The sequence below is a fragment of the Opisthorchis viverrini genome, assembly GCF_000715545.1.
Source record: "Opisthorchis viverrini unplaced genomic scaffold opera_v5_73, whole genome shotgun sequence".
Lineage (NCBI taxonomy): Eukaryota > Metazoa > Platyhelminthes > Trematoda > Opisthorchiida > Opisthorchiidae > Opisthorchis > Opisthorchis viverrini.
This window is the reverse complement of record NW_008751729.1, coordinates 515,928-537,220: the sequence shown is the minus strand read 5'-3', so window position 1 is coordinate 537,220 and position 21,293 is coordinate 515,928. Positions and strand designations below refer to the sequence as shown.

The 21,293-nt window shown below is 44.1% G+C and overlaps 1 protein-coding gene across 1 annotated transcript in view; it reads right to left on the bottom strand.

The window, feature by feature from the left end:
• The window catches only part of T265_04421 (hypothetical protein), a gene marked incomplete at both ends in the record, with an annotated part of 108,594 nt that overhangs the window by 55,724 nt on the left and 31,577 nt on the right, over positions 1-21,293 (bottom strand). The window contains 10 exons of the mRNA XM_009169166.1: positions 2,127-2,246; positions 2,385-2,912; positions 7,655-7,746; positions 8,567-8,646; positions 9,064-9,170; positions 9,325-10,572; positions 11,831-12,499; positions 14,036-14,425; positions 16,449-16,604; positions 17,245-17,386. Coding sequence (XP_009167430.1) covers positions 2,127-2,246; positions 2,385-2,912; positions 7,655-7,746; positions 8,567-8,646; positions 9,064-9,170; positions 9,325-10,572; positions 11,831-12,499; positions 14,036-14,425; positions 16,449-16,604; positions 17,245-17,386 — 3,532 coding nt within the window. The remainder of the gene's footprint in view (positions 1-2,126; positions 2,247-2,384; positions 2,913-7,654; positions 7,747-8,566; positions 8,647-9,063; positions 9,171-9,324; positions 10,573-11,830; positions 12,500-14,035; positions 14,426-16,448; positions 16,605-17,244; positions 17,387-21,293) is intronic.

Genomic DNA, 21,293 nt, shown 5'->3' with positions numbered 1-21,293 from the left:
GATTGTTTCTTGAAAACCGATCTCCGTCTTCTTCAGCTGAAGGTGTACACGTTCTCTCGCCATAAGTACTATCCGCAGCTCATACCAACCGGTTTCTCTATAGGTGCTAGATGTGGGCCGACAGGCTGAGTGTCCCTGTATTGGCGCCCGTGTGTGTGGAACATTGCGTTTCCTGTCTGGCTAAGACAAATACGAATACAAATGGTGGACGTCACATGTGAACTTATCTTCGCCCGCCGTAAAACACTCTAAGAGCAATCGGATGTGTACGCACATCTGGCCAATGCTCATCTTCGTTCGTTAACCGTTAGCTGGCAGGCCTAGTGAACTGATTTCAGTGATGGGTGAGGAAAGCCGAACCCTGACTTGTTGCCAATCTAAACAACAAGCGGACACACCATATCTAATTAGGCCATGCTAACTGAAGGGGTTTGGCTACCTACGGCACTTCGGCTACACCGCGTACATTAGCCCATGTGCTTTCGTCCGTTCCAGGCTGTCTTCTTCCAATATACTACCCCCCTCTGCCTAAACATTCTCCACTCAAGCCCATGCAACGTAACAGTGGTGTGGGTGGATCTGCGGACAATCGGTGTCTAGGCCAATCAGTGAATAGCCTATGGCTAGTCCGGTAGGTTTCCGCTTTTTTAGTGGAGAGTCACACCCAACGTTTTGCGCGGCACAACTGCCGCACTCTGTGCGCCTATGAAGAACCCGATGCAAGTTGACGATCCGGTGGCAAGTAGATCCAATACGGGCATCGAAACGCAGCTTTGCAAGCATGTTCCAACGTGTCCATGAACGAGGTAAGTTAACCAGACTCTAAGCCCATTGTGGTAAAGCCTGTTCATATCCGGTCGAGTTGGTTGGTGCAAGTGGTCAATCGGCAGCATGGTAGCCGCGCACAGCTCAGGAAAACGGCACAAAGCTAGACAACACCACCCTGATGCACCTGTGATTGTCTCGAAACCTAACTGATGTTACTGAGAGCGGAGCAAGCACCTGCGGCAGGGTCGACCGATTGAGATGAGTCGGTTCTGTCCACCACTGGACAAACTACTGTGGATAGTGCTGTTGCTTGGGTAGCACGGTCACGCAAGCGCTGGTGGTGCGCGTTGGCTCAGTATGATTATCGATTAAGTGAGGCCAGTAACGGAAAGGCACGTTCTGGAGCTTCTGGTAGGCGGGGGTGGGGTGGGGGACAACACAGGTAACACATCCTGAAACCAAATTTTTCCCTTATGAACCAGATTAGAAATTCGAAGAGAGTATACACGAACCTTCCCAGCAGCAGCGTAATACCAAACAGCATGCACCAGAGATCACACAGAAACGCCAAATTTGAAGGTTTGCTAATCTGTGTCTTTTATAGGAATAATGTAAAGATCAAAGAATGCTTGTAGTTTGTCACGTTCGAATATGGCATCCGGAAATCGTCGGATCCAACAGTGCACGAATGGATCCAGGCCCCCCAATATAACCGGTTCCAAACAGACCACACAACGACTAACGGTTGCCGGTGAGGCCACTGCCAGGTCAGTCGTCCCGAAAAATGGCAGATTTTATGCGCTAGAAACGCACGTTCCACCTTGTTAACCGACTAACCAGTTTCCACAACCGGATTTCGGGACAGAGTGAAGCCACGCTGTTACACCTCTTACGCTACATGTACTGCTAAGCCGATTGTTTGAGTAAGTATTCTGGCAGCAAAATCATTGGGGCCGTTTCGATTATCGGACGACGTGACCGGTAGATACTGTGGTTAGTGTCTAATTGCTATTCTTAGTTTGCCCTAACATAAATCTACTTACTGAAGCGCCAAGTAATTCTATAACTGACAGAAACGAGTCCATCTAAAGTCGCTTGGTTTCAGGAATCTACACCTGAAATCTACCGAAATCTACACCTACCAAAACGAACCACTCGAAAATCACTGAATCAGCAGGATAGGGTCCTTTGTTTGCCGGAATAAAGACTCTTTTTCCAGGTGTACGATGGTCTTCGTTCATTATGCTGATAAAGTTATTTCCAATTAACAGGTTTGTTTCATCCTGATACTTATACATTGCTATGCTTTTGTGGAGCAAAGGGACGTTTCATTTAGTACCATGATTAGAGGAACTTACCTCCTTCGGTAAGAACGGAGTAAAGAAGCATTCAAGCATTTTCAATAAGCTGAAGCAAAGCTGCCCATCCGTAGTCGGGATGACCTCTTTGGTTTCTTTTCTGATAAATTCTAGAGTATCCTATATGTGAGAGGAAGATAGAACAAAGTTATTTTAATAGGAGAAACCAATAATCAGTAGAATTTATCACGCAACTGTCACACGAATAACACCGATAAAATGACCACTGATTAACTTTAATCCCTAGTTCCAACGTACATTCATGTAAAGATCAAAAAATGCTTGGAGTTTGTCACGATGTGCGAATATGGCATCGGGCAATCGTCGGATCCAACATTGCACGAAAGGATCCAGGCCCAGTATAGTAGGTTCCAAATAGACCATACCACAACGACTAACGGTTGCCGGTGAGGCCACTGCCAGATCGGCCACCTCAAACATCATGGTCATTGCGTCGGTCAGTTTGATTATTTCTCCACTGCTCAGACACAGCTTCTTGTTGTCATCCAAGACGGTGTTCATACTCTCAATCCAGACAGCATCCACTGGCCCATCAAACAGATACCAGCGTTTTTCTTCGTTGTTTGCGTTGACACCTTGGCGAATAAGAGTGCTTAGGATCCCGTCAGTCCACTCATGGGTGAGTAAGTCGAATTCACCGTACAACTGGCCCATTGTGATAGACTTCGGGTTAAGCACATAGGTGTGGACTATTTGGAAGAAGCTTCCGTCCGGCGATGGTTTGTTACGCAATGAGGTGAGTGCATCTTTCAACACTTCGTAGCACTAAGACAGAAAACAGAGGGGGAAATGTGCACAACTGGTTATGCCATGCGAAAACAAAACTAAAGAAGTGTTTTCGTTCTGAAGGATGTTGATCACCATGGAACACGCGCCGAGTAGGTTGGACCTCATTAGATTCAAGAACACCCCACCAAATTAGTTACATCGGGAATTTCATTAATACTCGCATTGACAGTTGACTGTTGAACTTTGCGCATGTCACACAGTAATTCATGTTGACAGAGTTACATTGTGCAAATGCACTTTTGGGTAGATTAATCCAGCATGTGAAAATCCACACGCTACGGCGTCCATATTGGTTGCATTTTTTTGTCCAAAGGGAATACAATCCGCTTCATTTAAAAAAACTCATAAACAGTGAAGCAACAACCACAGAAGCGTACAATGAAATTGACCGTGAATATAATTGATAAGGAGGGATCACCGACAACGAACCTTACAAAGGCATTGTTGATATTAACTGCATTACAACTACAAGTGCAATGTATCACACCCATCCACTTTTGAACACAGTTGAGGTTTTCGTGAAAGATGGCTTCCGTGAACTTTGACGACCGCGAGTTGTTTTTACGAAAAATGACCTTAGACGTACTCTCTATGCCTGGCTAGTGACCGCTCTGGGCTGCATGTTTACACGGCTCATCCGTTGCTCTTTAAGCCCATTTTAGTGTACAGACGCCTAAACACCTACCTCTGTTAGAGGCAGCTGGACCCCCAGTCACATACGGATTCGTAGATGTGAAGACTTGGCTGTCTTCCACAAGTCAGTCACTTTCAGATAAAACTAGAAACGACCGTCCTAATGTTTGAGAGCAATTAACTCAGATTAACGAATGTAACATATTTGGATTTGGTTACTTCTGGGTTCCCATGGCTCAGAATCGTAGCCGTCAGCTAGGCGCAACTTTCTCTCTCTCTCTCTCTCGTGTGTGTGTGTGTGTGCGTGCGCGTGCACCCTATTTTACTGGTGTCCGTCGGCTGTCTCACACCTTGGAGAACGTTGTACATAACCTTGTCCCGTACGCTCTGCTCTGCTCACATGACGCCGCTGTGCCGGCCTGTGTCGCTCATTCATGCAAGCGGCTCTCTTCAGGTTGTCTGTCCGGGATGTTAGCCAACGAGACATGTTGCACAACTGTATCATGCAACACAAGAGTAAATTATCTAACGGTGTATTCACGTAAACTAATTCTGTCGACATCAGATATCTTGAACATGTTTGAAGCTCAAGGTTGACCTCAATGCCAACATAAGTAACAGTGAAATTCCCGACGTGATTGATTTGGTGGGAATCTGGTGAAGAAATCCTAACCAACCCATTCGGAGCGCATCGCATCTTGACGAATGTTTCAAAACAAAGTAACCGAGAGCTTAGCGAAATATACTTACTTGCATACCGATTCGGTTTTGACGGGAGGCTCACCTGGAACCCAGATGAATCTCTCGCCTTGATGTTCTTAGAGAAGAGTAGTGTATTACATCTATTCCCGGGAGCCTCATTGAAACAGCTTCATGAAACAATTCACTCAGATAAAACCTGACGCAACGGTATTGTGACTTTGGAATTAAACGTAAGGAAGGGAGTTCCCTGGATTTACTCATATTAGGTATCCTATTAGGTATCTTAACAATAGCCACGAAACACATGAGCTACCGGTAGTATGACACACTGCCAAATGACCGTTCCCAACTTATTTATAAGTTTTGGTGCGACACCGAGAAGCCCGGCGCAGCTGTTTTATCCTCGTTAGGAATCATCAGTATTGCGCGTCTCACGAAACACAAGGTTTTCGAACCCACAGCCTCCCGGCCAGTATTTGAAACTTAAACCGTTCGGCCACGAGTGGCTGATCAGCAGCGTGGTTGAGTCGCACTCAGACAATAAAGAATAAAATGGGGCCACTCATCATTCAATTACGGAGTTTGTACCACATAGTCATATGTTGGTGATGATTCCTCAGATGGAAGGTACTCTCGTCTTGTGAATTACTCTTCTTTCTGAACTAGTTGTGGTTTGTTGTTTGTTTCCGAGGTTCTGGTCCATAATTCACCCCAGTATTCTCCCGTGTTTTGCTGCTATCGCCAAGTGAAGTAGTTCCTTCCTCATGAGCGAACTTCCCACAGTGGGAACAATTTTTTTCAGTTCCAAATCTGTTCCATCCAAAAAACCCATCGATGTCCCGTGGAAATGAAGACCTCTTTCAGAGCGAATGACAAAGCGGTAACCGGCTTACAACTTCACTTACGAAGCTGATCTAAATGCCATTCATGAAAAATGACGGCACTTAAGGGTAGAATGCCGAAGATAGCGCGTTGGTAGTAGAGCGACGCAAAGGGAACCTGACCAGTGGAGTTTAGTGTGGCTTCCCGCAATGTCATTGTCGAAACAGATTAACAGGCTTGCCGCGGCGCTATGCGCTGACGCTGGTTAGGGTTCTTTGCCACTTACCTAATCATTAGGGTAAAATGTACCCTGACCAGCCTCAAACCCGTTTTCTTCGCCAGGCCATTTGACCGTACCGTTACGGTTACATGAGTGTGTGGGATACCACTGGTCCAGTTGCAGGCCCTTCAAAAATTTCCATCGGCGAGGATGTGAACGACGCCTACCAGAGAAACGACAACGCGGGGTGGGATTCGCTCAGGCTTTTCTCACCTTGGCTATGTGAACCGGGATCATCAGTCGCACCTTTGGGCTTTAGTTTTTTTCGGAGGGCTTTGCAACTATAGTTCATGCGCCGGCCTAATTGAGGTGCCTTAGTAACCAAGTTACCATGGCTGGCAGAGACATCACACGGCATAGCTTGTTGAGTACCCTACTCAATGTCCCCTACTTTGGTTGTTACCATGGCCACCAAAAATCTAATGCCTTAGTTGGTGATCTCTAGGGCACCGTTTGGGGTGGGTAGGATGCCCACTTTAACTAGCTCCGCACTGGTCACTGCTCGCAAATAGAATCCCATCAACAATGGGCGGAATGTGAGTACTGGCAGCAAAACTTTCTGTTTAGTTGCTGAGGTACTCCTTTCTGATTGGACCATATATGAGCGCAATACCGAAAGGCCCACGAGAAGCCGATAACAGCTATGGGAAACACGGGCGTTTGGCTGCTGGTAGAGGTGTAATTAACCCATTGACGTCAGTCGTTTCTACCTGCATTTGAGTCAAGAAACCTCTCCGATAATACCAGTTGACTTTTCGAACTAACGGAATGACACAACAGAAGGACACAGCTGGGGCATTCAATAACGTCTAGTGAAAACGGAATGATCGGATTTGGTCGTCTGCAGTCGTATAGAACCTTCTGGATGAATTGATGTTATGCTCGCCATGCGCTGCAGCCAGGGCACCGGATTATGTATTCTTGAAAGTTGTCGGGTATCCGGTTTGGGCTGAAACAGCGAAATGCTTTTTCATTGACTTATCATCTTCACAACGCCATACTCAAGACCCTAAGAGTGCCGTTCCGGTCCAGTGTCATCATACCTTATTGAGCTCTGTCGATAAAAGTTGTCGTCAATTAACTGAGAAACCGCGAAAACGATGCGCCTGGCCAATGTGTACTGAGTCTCTTTGTCTTCTTTGTAGTGAATGTTGAGAAGTTAATAGTAGATATGGCATTTTACATTCCTCCCTTCTCTTCACACCTTGGTTTGGTTTCCGGCTGTGAACGATCTATGCAATAAGTCTCTTGCCGGAATATAAAAGACAAATTTGTAGAATGCAGCTTGTGGTACAATTCATGTTGGTCCAACATGATCGATCTACCGTTCTTTCTATTGGTTCCGGTCTTTCACTGGTCGACTTAACGTAACCTTTCATGAGATTGGGTCAGTGTACCTGTGGTGAGTCTGTAGGTGGTAGATCAGGACACCACAATAATGGTCGCAATAGTACGTCCTCTAAAAGTCACCTAAACTCCTGATGGTATTTTACAGCTAGCTTTCAGTTTACCAGAGTAGAGAAGAATCAATCTACATTTGCTGTGTTCAGTTGCGAATACACAAGTCTTTGAAATGAAATAAACGGATCAGGCTGATTATAGAAAAGTTAGTCATAGTATTACAACTGCATATATGTGATCGTTGGGCATGAAAACTCGCGACACGCTGTCATATCCAAATAGAAATAGTACCTTTGTTTAGAGTTCTTTGTTGACTACATATTCATTCTTTTGATTTTTTTTTAAACAAATGCGTGCTTTCTAGACGTCATTTTTGATGCCATAGTGTTTTGTGAACCTGATCATGGGTGTTTTTTGATAAGGATACTAGTTGAGCCCATGTTCTACTCGCTCTTCGGATCAGGATAACGCAAACTGAACATAGTTCATAGAAGACACTTATACGTACATGCTTACTTCGTTCACTGTCTCAGTATGGCTTCAAATAGAAACTAAGGCCTCAAAAAGTAAACAGATATATCGAAGAGGTGTCTATAACCACTGGTAAAATGTACGGCATGCTTGGTTCGCCAGAAACGCTGACAGGATCTTTCTTTCCTGTTTTCACTGCGGTAAATTTGATGATAATTTCAATAAAACGTTTGACTTTAACAGGAAGTTCGTTCAACCAGCAAGTTGTGAAGTGAGACATTCTGTCTCTTCGTCCTTAAAGTTTAATCACTATAATTTGCACGGAATATGAAGATTGTACAAAGCTATACACAATTCCGTAGATCTAGTATCCCGGACAACAGTTTGCTTTATAACCGATTCAACTTACTTTTGTCTTTCCTGATCCTGTTGGACCGATCAGCATTAGACCATGGCGAACTACTGTAGTCTCGTATAGCTGAATGCACTTGTGCAGAAAACCTTGAAGTAAAGAAGGGATTGTCGAAACATTATCAGCAAAACATTAGTGTGCTCAGCTTGTTTTCTCGTGACTGAAAATGCACAAAGGTCAAGTTGACTAGTGCAGCCGGGACCCATCAGTTGTATAACAGACGAGGAAAAACGAATGCATACCTACCTATCTGATGTTTATTGGTTAATCTGTTCTGAAACCCAAATCTCCTTCGTGTTCATTTCCGTTGAGAAGAGAACTAGCATTGCTGGCTCAGCTATTAGACAGTTTCCTGCACTAATTAACTACAGTATCATGTTGAGATGAACATGAGAAGCTGAGTCTTATGCATACGCGCATGCTGCTGGGCATACAATCTGTTAATGCTATTGCAGAGCTATCTAAACTCTTACTAATTAGTGACCAGGTCCTAATAGCGGTTAACCCAGAGTTAGATATAACAACTCCTAAGGTACGAACTTACCGAAACGAGGTTATCCAGTCCCTCAATTGATCAGACTACACTCAAGGAGTGCCGCGTCGATTATCTAAGCACCATTTGCTCGGTTTTTTCGGATACTTGAAATTATTCGTTTTCCAAGGATAAAGAACCGAGTGAGATCAGTAATAGATGAACTGACAGAAATGAGACAGCGATACTCAAACTGGCCTAACAAAATGGAGATAAACAATATCATACAAGAATCCTTCCAAATCGCAAGTCGTTTCCAACCCCATTAGATTGCATACTGTCAGCATCGATTCGTAGTTTAATAAGGTTTGTTGAGCTCTACTCATTAGAAAAGCCGTAGCACATAAACACTGATTAAATACAATAAGAAAACTAACCTTCCACATCCATTAGACCCAGTTTTCCACATGATGTTTTCAAGGCAATGGTTAAATCACCGTAGTCCACTGGCTGTTCCCTGGAAAATTGAGTTGAACGTTATTTTTCCACCAAGGTTTATAAAGGGAAAGCATCAAACAAGAGAACAAACAATGAAACGAATTCTGTCGCTTACATGAGATAGCTAAAACGCCAAAGGAGAATGTACGAAACCACTGGTAGTTGAGTATGTGGATAGAAATGCTATGAACGATACCTCAAAGATAATCAGTAATATGTCCATTCACACTCGCTAGTTGTACTAGCCAATGTGAACAATGGCCAGGTCAGTTCACGCTTAATCCTGATGTATTTGACCTTCCTTATCTGGTAATCCTAATACCGTTGCATCCGTTTGTTGCACATTCTACTCGAAAACTTGTCCTTCTTTTGAATGAGAATCATTGGTTCTTCTTTAGGAGTGCTCATCGATTGTGCGACCAAATAGACTACTTACCGTATGTTCGGGAACAAGTCGGAAACGATACCGTTGAACAACTTCAAGTCGTCCGATAGGAATTTCGGTACGTTCACATCCCGAATAGCACGAAGGCAGATGAGTTCCTAAAACAAATACAACAGGGAAGGCAAAGTTCTGTCCTTGTCAGTGTGGGTGAAAGACCACGGGAGAGTCTTAAAGGCATCAGAATAGAAGACGGGTCAGCGAACTTCAATGAGTCCGAACACCGTCAGTCATTTAAAGAACATTTACACTCACCTCATCCATCTCCGGATTCTGGCGCTTCAGGTTACCAGCCGCGGAAATCACACTTTTCACTGCACGCATACCAAAATCGTAGTGATCCTGAGTACTTAGCTGTTCCGAAGAAAGCTTGAATGTGGTCACTATCTTCTTTGCCAAAAGACGTGCATCTGAGAACCCAAATGAGAACAATGAAATCTCTGCAATCAGAGCATAATCTGGAACCATCATAGCCACCGGACGGAATAGGGCTTTCAAATTGTCTGGAAGTTCTGTCCGACCTGCGTAACCTGGATTCATGGTAATGAACACTGCACAGGATGGCTTCAGGACAAGTTCATCTCCTTCAAAGATGAACCTAGTTACACGCTGTTGTTGTGCTTTTTGAATAGTTGTGATCTGTTGGGCGACCACGGATAGGACTTCAATATCGATTCGGTTGAACTCATCGAAGCACGCCCAGGCTCCAGCCGAAGCCAGACCTTTGAAGAATTTACCCATCGCCATGAAATCCAGCTGATCGGAACAGTTGAACACAACACATTGGATAGCAAAGGCTTTGCCCAGGTCTTTTGTGGTCTCAGTTTTCCCCGTACCCGCTGGTCCAGCTGGTGCTCCACCAAATTTCAGATGCAGTGCACCCGTCAGAGTCAAGTAACAGCGGTCAGTCAGAGGTGTGATGACCAATCGAGTCGTATTTCCCAAGTACTCGTAGCCATAATTGAACTCAGCGTTCACAGCACGTAGCTTCAGTTCCTCCTCTTCCCGAAGCCAATAGTATCGCAGTTGACTAATCCATTCAAAATCGTTCACATTTCTCACTCCTTCTTCCATCATACGCGAAACAACATCTCGTGCATGTACCTCGATGACAATGAGTGCGGATAAAGTCATAAGACCGATCTTAGTAAGATCTCCGCGAACCAATTCACGAAGTCCATCCAGCTGCCTGAGGAGATTGGGATACAGCTGTTCCAGTGACCCTCCAGCGAGAGCTGACGTCACCTCACTTGTCCAAAAGGTTTGGCAGCCTGCAATAACGACTTGTCCAGGCCACTGGAGTACCCACTCGGTGCGTGGTGTCTTAGTGTACGCTTCCAGTGCACGCCCAATAATCGCACGTACAGAAGTTCGCATCATGCTTTCAATCTCCAACATCCATTCCTCTACGTTCCCGGTCGGATACGTGGTCTTTTCAAACTGGACGCATTCTCCTTCAGATGAGTACATAGCAGTGATCTCTAGATCTGGTTCAAAGTTGAGCTGAAAGAGAAAAGTTCGAGAATAGGCTTGAATAGGAAAAGCTTCAGTCAGTAGGCACCCACGTGGTCCATAGTGTCACACAAAATGAAAACACTATTACTGAGTCATTTTGTGAGGTGCAGGAGGTGCGGTCACACGCTCGTTTATTGAATAACAAACCAGAACCTGTACACCAAGGCACTGTAGACAAGAGTACCATTTGTAGGTAAAATGTCTGACTATGCGGAAACAGAAGATAAAGTTTGTTTCAGTATCTGTTCCGCGCCTTATGCAACGTTTGATCAACGACCCATCGTTTCTCGGTACGTCGTCCACAGGCGTGACGATGTATACCAAGCCCAAATTGTCCCACATTCAAATGTTTCATTTGTCGGAAGTCAGAGGTAAATCTGTTTTTCTTTCTGAATATAAACAACAGACCCCTCAGCACAACAATACCTCCGAAAAGAAACGAAACAGTCAGAGATAATTCGGGGCTAGCGCCATGGATGCCCTACGAATGTCAGTAGTGGCTAAACGAGGAGCTGGTGTTCTTATAGGGTTAAACTCATGTGCAAAATTACCTCACAACAACTTCAGTGCCGCCAGGTGCATTTACTTGCCTGACAGTTCTATGCACCGGATTGAAACAATATCAACATGCCACATCTTCGTACACTCGAAGGGAGTTTGGCATTTCAGCTTAAACTGCGTAGAACTCGAAGCAAAACTATTCATCTAGCAACTTTCTGATGAATCTCTCTGACTAATAACTGAGGGCTAGAGCGGTAAGCCTATGTAAGTGTAGGTTACCAGGACACATTTCAATCTGTATGATGTTTAGTGTGCAAAGGGATAAGACAGCGATGGCAACACGAGTGGCCGATTCCAAAAGAAGCTACAGAATGGGATCAGAAACACTGAGGGTATGCTAGATGCAGCTGTGTGTCACTTTGTGCTGAGTTCCTCGGCAGAGTTCCTGCCGGATTCAGCGAATTCACGGGAGTTTAAGAAGAACAAACAAGGGACACATGGTAGTTTTTCGGTAAACAACTCTTTTTGTCATACTAATGAATCCAGTTTGAATACCATTTGCTTTGATTCCCCTTCCTGAGAGGGGACGTAGCTTCCGAGCGGAACAATTTGACTGGTCAAGATAGTGTCGATCGTCCAGATGTATCTGTGTAGATCCGAAAATCAGTGACGGTCTCTATGGGCAAGGTCCCCTTAAAGGCTTGTCAGAGGAGAAATAGGAAAACCAGATGCCACATAAGCTTACCTTGGCGATATTCTCAAAGCATTTGCGCAGGTGAGGTTGCACAGCTGTAGGATCTTTGGTCTGAGAAAGAATCTCCAAAAGTTCATCGTCGGACAGAAAGTAGAACCGGGGAAATGCCTGACGTTTTGTTTCCAGATATTCACTTAGTCCTTTTTGCACCTGATCCAAGAGACGGTTGCATTCCCGCAGACTATTCAGTAGGCGTGGATCGGGACATAATGTGATTACTTGCGGTTGGTCGGCTGCTTGCTTCATGACTTTGCGCCATATTCGATCCATAGTTTGGTACCGTTTACTTTCAACAGGTAGTTGCCGGGTTATATCTTCCGAACTGAATATTGGTTCTAAGTAAAGCCACTGCCTTTGGCATGTTATCCACTCGTCTAACACGTCTTGAGTGATGTGTAGTTTACTTTCCCACTGAGCAATGCGCTCTTCAAATGGCTTTTTGTATGGAGAAAAGTTCATTGACTGTGTCATTACCACATGATCATCCAACAGCTGATTAACTTCGTCACCTATCTTTACGATACAAGTACCGGTATCTTTGTAGGGCAGAATTTCGAATACAACCGACTGCCATTCGCTAACCATTTTGTTCAGAGCACTTTCAATAGAGTACTCCTTCCCGGCAATGTCAGCAACTTTTGCAATTGTCTCAATGTGGTCCTGAGAGATGGGAGAATAGAGGAAATGGGGGAAAAGTTAACGGATTGATGCTTGAAATAGAACTAACCACTGCTTCTGAGCTGTTTAACAAAACCGCCCATTTCGGTGACCTTCGGATAGCTCTCAGCAGCATCAAGTCATGTGGCATAATGAATAAATTGTGCACACACGGAAGTGTAACACGGTCCAAAGAATGTGCTAGAAATTTAAAATGTGGGATCGATATTTGATAAGATTTTCATGCTGTACCCTCGTTTGTGAACTATAAGTGAGATCAGCACGGGTTCGAACAAAAAGACTGGCGAGTGTTGTTGCATAATTATGGTTCGGGTTGTAATACCGTTGTGAATTAGTTTCTAGCTCGGTAAGAACTTGACACGGGATCACGCCTAGTACAAACACAGACTATCCAAATGTTGGCAATGTACAGGTGCCACAGTTCCCTAGCATGTGCATATATAGAGCTGGCAAGAGCGCTTTGTGGGTATAAGAGGAAGATCGTTCGGATACCAGTTGCTTATTCTTCAACTCCTTATCACCCACTACTTATTAGTCGCGAATACTTTACCTCATAGTGTATTCAGTTTATTGCACTCTTGAAAGTCTCCGGTGATACTGTTCACTGTTTTGCTTGACGTTCAACCGGCTAACTGTTTTGATCAGTCTGGTTGCCCATAGCACCTACTTATAGTCCAACGGTTAACCGAGGAACCATTCCTGGCGATGAAAGTGAAAACGAAAAAAATGGTTGCTTCGAGTGATAATACTAAAGGGTTGTCCATCGGTTTTGGCATTACTCTCCTGTTTAACGTGCAAAATCTTTCGATGGTGAGTACAGCTCAGAGGTAGGCAGGGGAGGATTTTGTAGAAGCTCCAATTGAAGATGAGTGAATGCACGAACCTCCCACAAATTGTGAATTATATTCAGCTGTCTCGCCTAAACAACACTGTGAATGGATTATGCTCGACAGTGAAGAATTCGGCCCATCTTTCATAAGCTCAGTTGATATGTGGTGAAGTAGGCAGTTCAACCTACGAATAGAGCTGATTCTCATGACTGAAGACTTCGACCTACTTTTCAACCATCAGCAACTCTAGGCTAACACATATTTGCCCCTTAAAGCTACAAGTCGATTTGGACTAAGGTTGCGAGCAGACCTATTAAGACTTTAGAATGCCGCTTCCTCCAAGAATTTAGCCGATACACTGACGGATTTTGAGCATTTGGGAACACTTATAAACAAATGGATCGTCATCCAAATAGGCAACATATCCTGGAAGGACCAAAGAGAACTACTGCTTACCGAACAGGACTAAAGGACAGCTCGCGTTAAAGTTTGAACAGGACCGAACTCTGCTCGTTTCTGTGTTATATCAAAAAGGATTAAATGCTTGTTTTTACCAAGTTAAGGCAACAATAACTTCAAACTTCAGCTGTTTACACAAGTTTGGTTTTTATCCGCGATTCGATACATCAAGTAAGAGAAACGTCCTAGTGCTACTTAGCGTTGCTACTTGAAATCCCAAGTAACTCACTTGTAATCGCATTTCTAAGCATTTGGCGAAAGTGAGCGTTGATTTTGGTATGATGCTGACACCCAGTAGTTCGCTCAATTCTTCCCAGTGACGTTTACGCATACCTGGGTTGCGCAAACCTTGAATAAGTGGAATGAACGGCTTGAATTCTTCAATAGCCTGTTTGATTTGATTAGCCACCTCCTGCACCCCGGGAAGCTCGTGGAATATACGGGTGGATCTGTGCATTGTCTTGTAACATTCTTGAACTTGTTTCTCCACCTGTTCCGCATCAATTGAACTCAATGGGTCGTTCATAACAGCCTCCTGTGTTTTTAGCCATTCGGCGGCACTGAGCCACAGGTTTTTGAAAGGTTCGAAATCTTTCAACAGACGAGGAATTTTTTCGTACTGCATGGAATGAAAAAAGGTGTTTGGGCGTGGGAACATCTTATTGGCTTAAAAATAAAATCCCAGTGTGGTGATGACAAACGCACATGAAAAACGTGTTCGTAGTTCCAAGGCAGCCATACCAATAATTTCCGTACCCGTTGATAAGGATAATAAATAAGCTTATGATCCACTATTCAAGATCCCACAATTTCCCCACTGGGACAATAAACCTACTGCCAACCTCAGCCATTAATCTATGGCAACGAGAAGTAAAACAGCAGGAGACCGAAATAAGTCCATCTGGCTTAACGATGGATTTATGGGAACTCTTTACACGCTAGTTTCACTGCTGCCGAAGCTTACTCAAACATCCAAAACATAGAGTAGAATGAGATATCCTGGACTTAGGGAACCCGAAGTTCCATAATCTCCTGCTGCTGAAGCAAGAGGCAGAAATCATCAGCTCGCACAGTGCTGCTCCGTTCAGTTATCGTTCTTCTGTTGAAGGGGAAAGGTGGGTAATCTTACTGCTGGTGTGTGACCACTTTGGTGAGATTGACTTTAATGCTTAAATCTAGTGGCTACATATCCGTATTCCCTAAGCCATTAAAAAAAGTTCTGATATTTTGGGTAGCCAGCAGTTTATTGGCAGTGACCTGTGTTAATTCATTTGACAGTAGTCGCGATCCTCTCCAGTGCAATGAATGTCTGCTGTTGCTTGCTCACACCAGCGCCTTTGGAATTGTTGAGTCATAGACGGACGAGTCATGTCAGTATTAGTTTAGCAGTTATAATCAACTGACAGGCTGGGATCAATCTCAGGTGATCGCTCCACTGTCGGTCATGTGGATCTTTTTGCGATGTGACTCGAGACGTTACATGTCCTTGTGAAGCTTACCCATTAATTATGTACAGCATCTATTCTTCCCTGCTGGACATAATATTCACCATTTTCCTTTTTTCCTTCTCATCCATTTGTAGCGCACCTTCAGATCTGGTTGGATTCCAAGACATTCTGTTCGTATAAGGAAGCATCCAGACACCTGTTTAAACCCCATTCAAAAAGAATTCGGATGGGTGCTAAGAACTCTTGGAGCTATCAAAGGTCGCAACAGTATCTTGGAAGCGTTTTCACTTTAAATACATAACGGCAAGCACCAGTGCTTATCGCAATTTCAGAATCCTTAAAGTGTTCCAAAATCTATTAATTCCAACTTCAGTGTGCGACAGTCTCAGTTGAATTGTTCCCCCTGAATTCCTCCCTTCGTCTATCGTGTGATTAATCAACTTATGGATAAATTTGTGAACCGGAAATTTACCTCCAAATTATTGTATAAGGTTCTTTACCTGAATACTCAAAATGGGACAACACCTCTCATGATAGCGACGAACGATTTCCTTGGCACATATTTGCAAATCAGCAGAACATTCAGTTGAAGAATATAAACGAGAGATTCACTTGAGTCACCCGTGAAAACCAGATTGATTTGCAAATGATTGTGTTTGTCGAAATCAGTCCAATTTGGGTTGACGGAAACTCGGGGGCTACGCCCACCTGATGAGCCCCAGGAAGGGCGAGACAGGTCGTAGGCTGTCAGAGAGTTTTCAACAAACTTGTGAGTAGTTTCCTTTATGAAAATATACTGCGATATCTCGAATATCGTGCCAACTGAAACTTGAGGCGGCCCGTGTGAAGCACATTCAGTTGAATAGCATCACAAACGAGAGATCCACTTGAGTCTCCCGTGAAGACCAAATTTACTTGTTTTGCTTCGTCAACAATGCAGATAGAATGGGGGCACTGCACACAAATAGCGGTCACCTGACAAGTTAGTAAAGAACCAATCAAGATCCGAAGTTATCGCAACCAGCGGAATTCGGACAGCCAACACAGGCTTCGGGATTGCGTCTAGGAAGACTGCACACCACTAAAATGAAAGTTTCCAGGAGCGAACCGAAGCTTGTTTGATCATTTTTGACCTCATGACACGTTGGAAAGCACGTGAATTATCAGACACTCGAGGAAACAAATTTCACTCACATTCGTGCTAGGCAGCCCAAAAAGTCTCTCGCGATTGTTGTACGTCCCAGCCAAAGTTTGTGCATCCAGCAATTGTTTGTATATACGTCGAACCTCGTTGGCGACTTCTTGTGCCTTACTGATTTCTGTGTAGGAGGCCATCGATGAAACCATCATCTGTGATAGATCAAGACAAATGAGAACTCGGTGAACTAGAACAAGGATGTCAAACAGAAATCACTACCAGCTTATACTACGCTTCGTCGCTTCCTGCTACTAGGTTTTATGCTACGATTCTTTCCCTGTGATATAGCATGCAGTTATCCACTTAAATCACTCACGGAATGAATACGCGTAACCGCTTCGTATTACGATCAGTCATGGGCGCGGTAGCTAAATATTAATTTGCCTTGTCGAAGCTTGATAAGCGATTGTCATGGAATGATTAGAGTGCAATTGGATGCCGTGTTCTGTTTTATCAGTCCTTCCCTGCTTGTCAGCATCTATTTCGCACAAATCAATAGCTCACCAAGATCTGAAAATCTGTCTGTGATTAAAAAGAGACCTCAAATTGCACACAACAATATAGTCTGGAGAAACAGGTAAGTTGCAGAACAATGGGGGTATTGCATTGTTGCACCAAGCGATCGCCATTGAGTGACACGGTGACATCTGGAAATAATTACTATCCATATGCATTTATGTACATCTATATATACTTAGTCCGTTATATTTACTATTATTTTATTAATTTGCCTGTCTATAGCTCACACATTGAAATAAGAGACAGGCAACATTCAGATTTTATAAGCCTCACTGTAAGTGTATCCAGTTTATCGCTAAATGCGGACGACTCGGATATTTGCAGTTTTCTGAACCGTTCTTCATCGTCCTCGAGATTCTTCTCCACCTGGATAATCATTTGTTTGATCTTATGCGGCCAACCGATCGTTGTCCATCTAGAGAAAGAAAAATCACAAGCAGACAGTAGATAGCGTTGTCTGTCGAGTGGGTTCACTCAAAGATGTTATGCTTCTGAGAACACGGAGAAAGCCCTAGGCAAAAAATATTCGCACTACCAGGGATATGTCGCGCCTTCCAGGGGAGGTGCTTCTACGAAGACTGCGGCCTGGTTGCCTATACCAACCTAATTTAAAAGACAACGAAATTTGATTTTTTGAGAAACCGGTGGCCGTACTAGTTACCCTCGGGTGTGTCGTGCACGTCAACCAATACCTTTGCGCCTGTGCGCGCCTCAGGTCTGCTGGAGTTTCTGTTCCTTGCGGTGAGAGGTGCGCATCAGCAACAACCGAATTTGCGTACACTCTCTAAGGTTCCTCAAATTCTTTGTATAGTAACATCTCAATGCGGTTTCGATATACTTGAATTCGGCAGGATGAACTGGAACATATTCAGCCATAGTCGGTTTCCATACTGACTCTGGCACTCGCATAAAACGCGATCAGATGCACAGATAACTCGAACTATTTCTGGAGCTTGGTTCCGTCGTCCCTAAAACCAAGTGGTTAAACAAACGAGCAAGGCTTTTTGTAAAGGTTTCACAAGCAGTTGTTGAATTATTTGCCGGGTGCGTTTACACTTTTGGCACAAAAGCCTCGTTAGACCACGTCCTCTCTCACAGAGTTCCAGTTATTCAGCACAAAGGCGACAGAAGTGCAGACATTCAAGGTCAGCATCGAAAAGTCACTTCCTGCTACTCATTGTATCGGCAAGCCTACACAAAGATGCAAACAGTCTACTGTATATTATCGTGTAGTAAAGTTTTCAAATACACTGCCATGTAGGGAACAGGGTTGCCTGTTAGAGAAGAGTTTAAATCTTACTATACTTGAAAACCATAGGAGCGGAAGAGATACTTCCTAGCGTTAAACGATTTGGAAGGTTACTTCAGTGGGGGCGTAGAAACTGCGGGTGTGTTTGCTCATAACATCCAGAGACTGCGAATATTGCGGCGGCTAGGCGGGGAGCGTCAAGTGGAAAGATGGACACGAGTAAGCTACAGCTGTTACTAATACGAGCGATTACCTATAGTTCAGACAACACCTAGCTGATGCTTCTTAGACTGTATGTTATAGGAGATCAGTGGAAAAGTAAAAGCGACCCTGTACGAGAAGCAAGCTGACGCTTGAACGATTTAGAGTAAATCAACAACACATCTTAGGGTGGTATTGATTAGTATCGTAAGCAAGGGATCTTCGCACTGGAATTGATTGAACAGCGGCTCACTCTGGAGCTAAAAACAAAGATCAAGCTGGTGGATATCCAGCTATTTTGATTATCGTTCAATCAGAAGAGGTTGAGTACCCGTAGCGAAACCCAACTGGGGGTGGTGCCCTTCAATATAAAGAGACAGTTGAAGTAATTTGAAGTTCTCCAAGTACGGCCAACATGAAAGGAACGTTCAAGAAGGGAAACACCACGCTCTGCATTAGCACTGTAGAAGGACTGCTTCCCAGTAGAGGGGACCAGAGACTCAACCAACAAGTGGTTAGTGACACTGGCAGAAATGGTCTTTGGCTTGTTCGCTGAGCTGGGCAGTTCGATTGCAAACGTTCCATCACTAATCGAGGGGACGTCATCAGTGCGTTATTGAGGAGCGTTAACCACTAACCCACCGCTTCGCACCACTACGCTTTCCAATAGCGCACTGATGATGGTTGGTGATGAAACGTTTGCAATCGAATTGCCCAGCTCAGCGAACAAGTCAACGACCTTTTACGCTACCTGAGCTACCGACATCTTCCTCCATAGAAAACTGGCAGCAATGATCCAGTCGCGCAGTTAGTGGTGCTTTTGCATTAAAGCTATCGCCTTCAATGCGCAGCAATCCGATTTCCTAACTAACTTAACATGCCACTGCCTCCAACGCTTGGCTGTATGTTCCATACTGTTTCGTTTTCCGGCGGTCGAAACTGTAGCAGCTGGAACCAATCGGCCTATATTACACGGTTTATAGTTGACGAATTGAATCGACTGAACTAGGGACGGTGTTTAAAAAATCAACCGCAATAACTGCATACAATACAATAACTACGTACGATAGGCTACCAGAAAACCTCAGACCAGAATCCGTGAGCACAAGAAAATAGTGAACATACAGTCAGCAGTGAACGTACAGTCAGGAAAATCAGCTGGATTTTCAGTGCTAGTCAAGGGCTCAGCAGAGGTCGGGATGTGCACAATATACAGGATAAAAAATAGATATAGAAATTATTAGGGGTTTGAGACCGATCCTGCGAGTCACGCCACAGCAACCGATAGAAAGGCTATGGAAATCGTCAAACATTCCAGCGGATAGATTATAAGGCAGAGAAAGAGAGAGAACGTTTAGAGAACTGTAGACCGAAATGACACGTAACGATGTGTATCATCAGTGAAGAGTTATCCTTGTAAATCACTTAGATTTCAAGTAGATAACCCGAGTCGAGCGTAAGATTATCATATTACCACCCATAGCCATACTATCGTATCACTTACTAACATACAAACCAACAAAAATTACCAAACGACATCAGAGAGCGACTATGATCTTAAACCCTACTAGGTTGTTGCTAAGTAACCCAACCCATCAGATGTAGGACATATTCACCCACGCTAACCAGCAACAGTCTTTGGCCGAGATTCAGCACGGATCTAATAGTTGAAAGAGATTTTGCTGATTGATTCTGTCTTTCCTAAAACTCGGCCAACCTGGTGACCAACTCACATGATCTGACGAAACCTTTGTGTCAAAAGCGAACTGTTGTCCAACAATAAATCTACCGACTGTTAGGCAAACCTTCCTTATTCAGTGAATTCCTAACAGCTTCAAACTTTTTACAGCAAGGATAGTCTTATTTCTATTCATCACGATGTAGCTCACTGACACATTGAGTTGAGTCAAGTTAGACTGCAGTTAACTCAATATCAGGACCTCAGTCAATCACTGGATTCATGAATCCCAAAGCCACAGTCCGAAATCAAGCAGTTCGCGGAACCGGCCTTCTATGTTCATAGAAGGGGTAGCAAAGCTCATGAGGACCGTATTTTCTCACTTTGGGCGCAGCTTCTGAATTAGACAGTTTTAGACCTACATATCAGACGACAGCCCGGTAGGTTTGGCGCAGGCTATCTTCTATTGTGCATTCAAGTGTAGCCCCACAGGTACACCATAGTGATGGAAGAATTGTCGCTAGGTTCGCTAAGTGTTCTCAGGGATTCACTCTGATATTACGTGACAGACAACCTTGCCGGCTACACTATTCAATAGAACCAGGAAATGAAGATGAGTAGACACCAGATGTAACACTGAACAAAACGACGGCCTATGCAGAATGCACTGGACAGATCTAACTAGTTCATTCACCGAATATCCTGAATGTGATAACGACATCCAAATCAAGTATCTTCGGATGATGACAGCTATAGGGGGAGTGAAACTTGCACCAGAGAAGTCATCACTCGGGGAGTCAGTCAACATGTGTGACGACCTGATGTGGATCCCATGGCTGAAGGATGAGTCGCGCTATATTCTGTCTAAGTGCGAGTTAATCATACTGCTGACCAGCTGTTCGTGATCTGGCGGCTAAGTGTCCAAACTACTAGCTAAGAGATAGTGGGTTAGAGGGCGTTTCGTGAGACGCGCACTGCTGATGATTCCCATTGAGGACAAAACAACAAAAAGGTTCTCAGCAACTTATGAGTAGAACATTACAAAGGTATACATGTGTCGGGATATTTCAAATATCGTAGCGACTGAAACATGAGGTGGCCTGGTACAGTACATTTAGTTGCCTGAGAACATCATAAACGAGAGATTCAGCTGGGTTCCAGGTGAGTCTCTCGAAAGAACCAAATTAGTTTGCA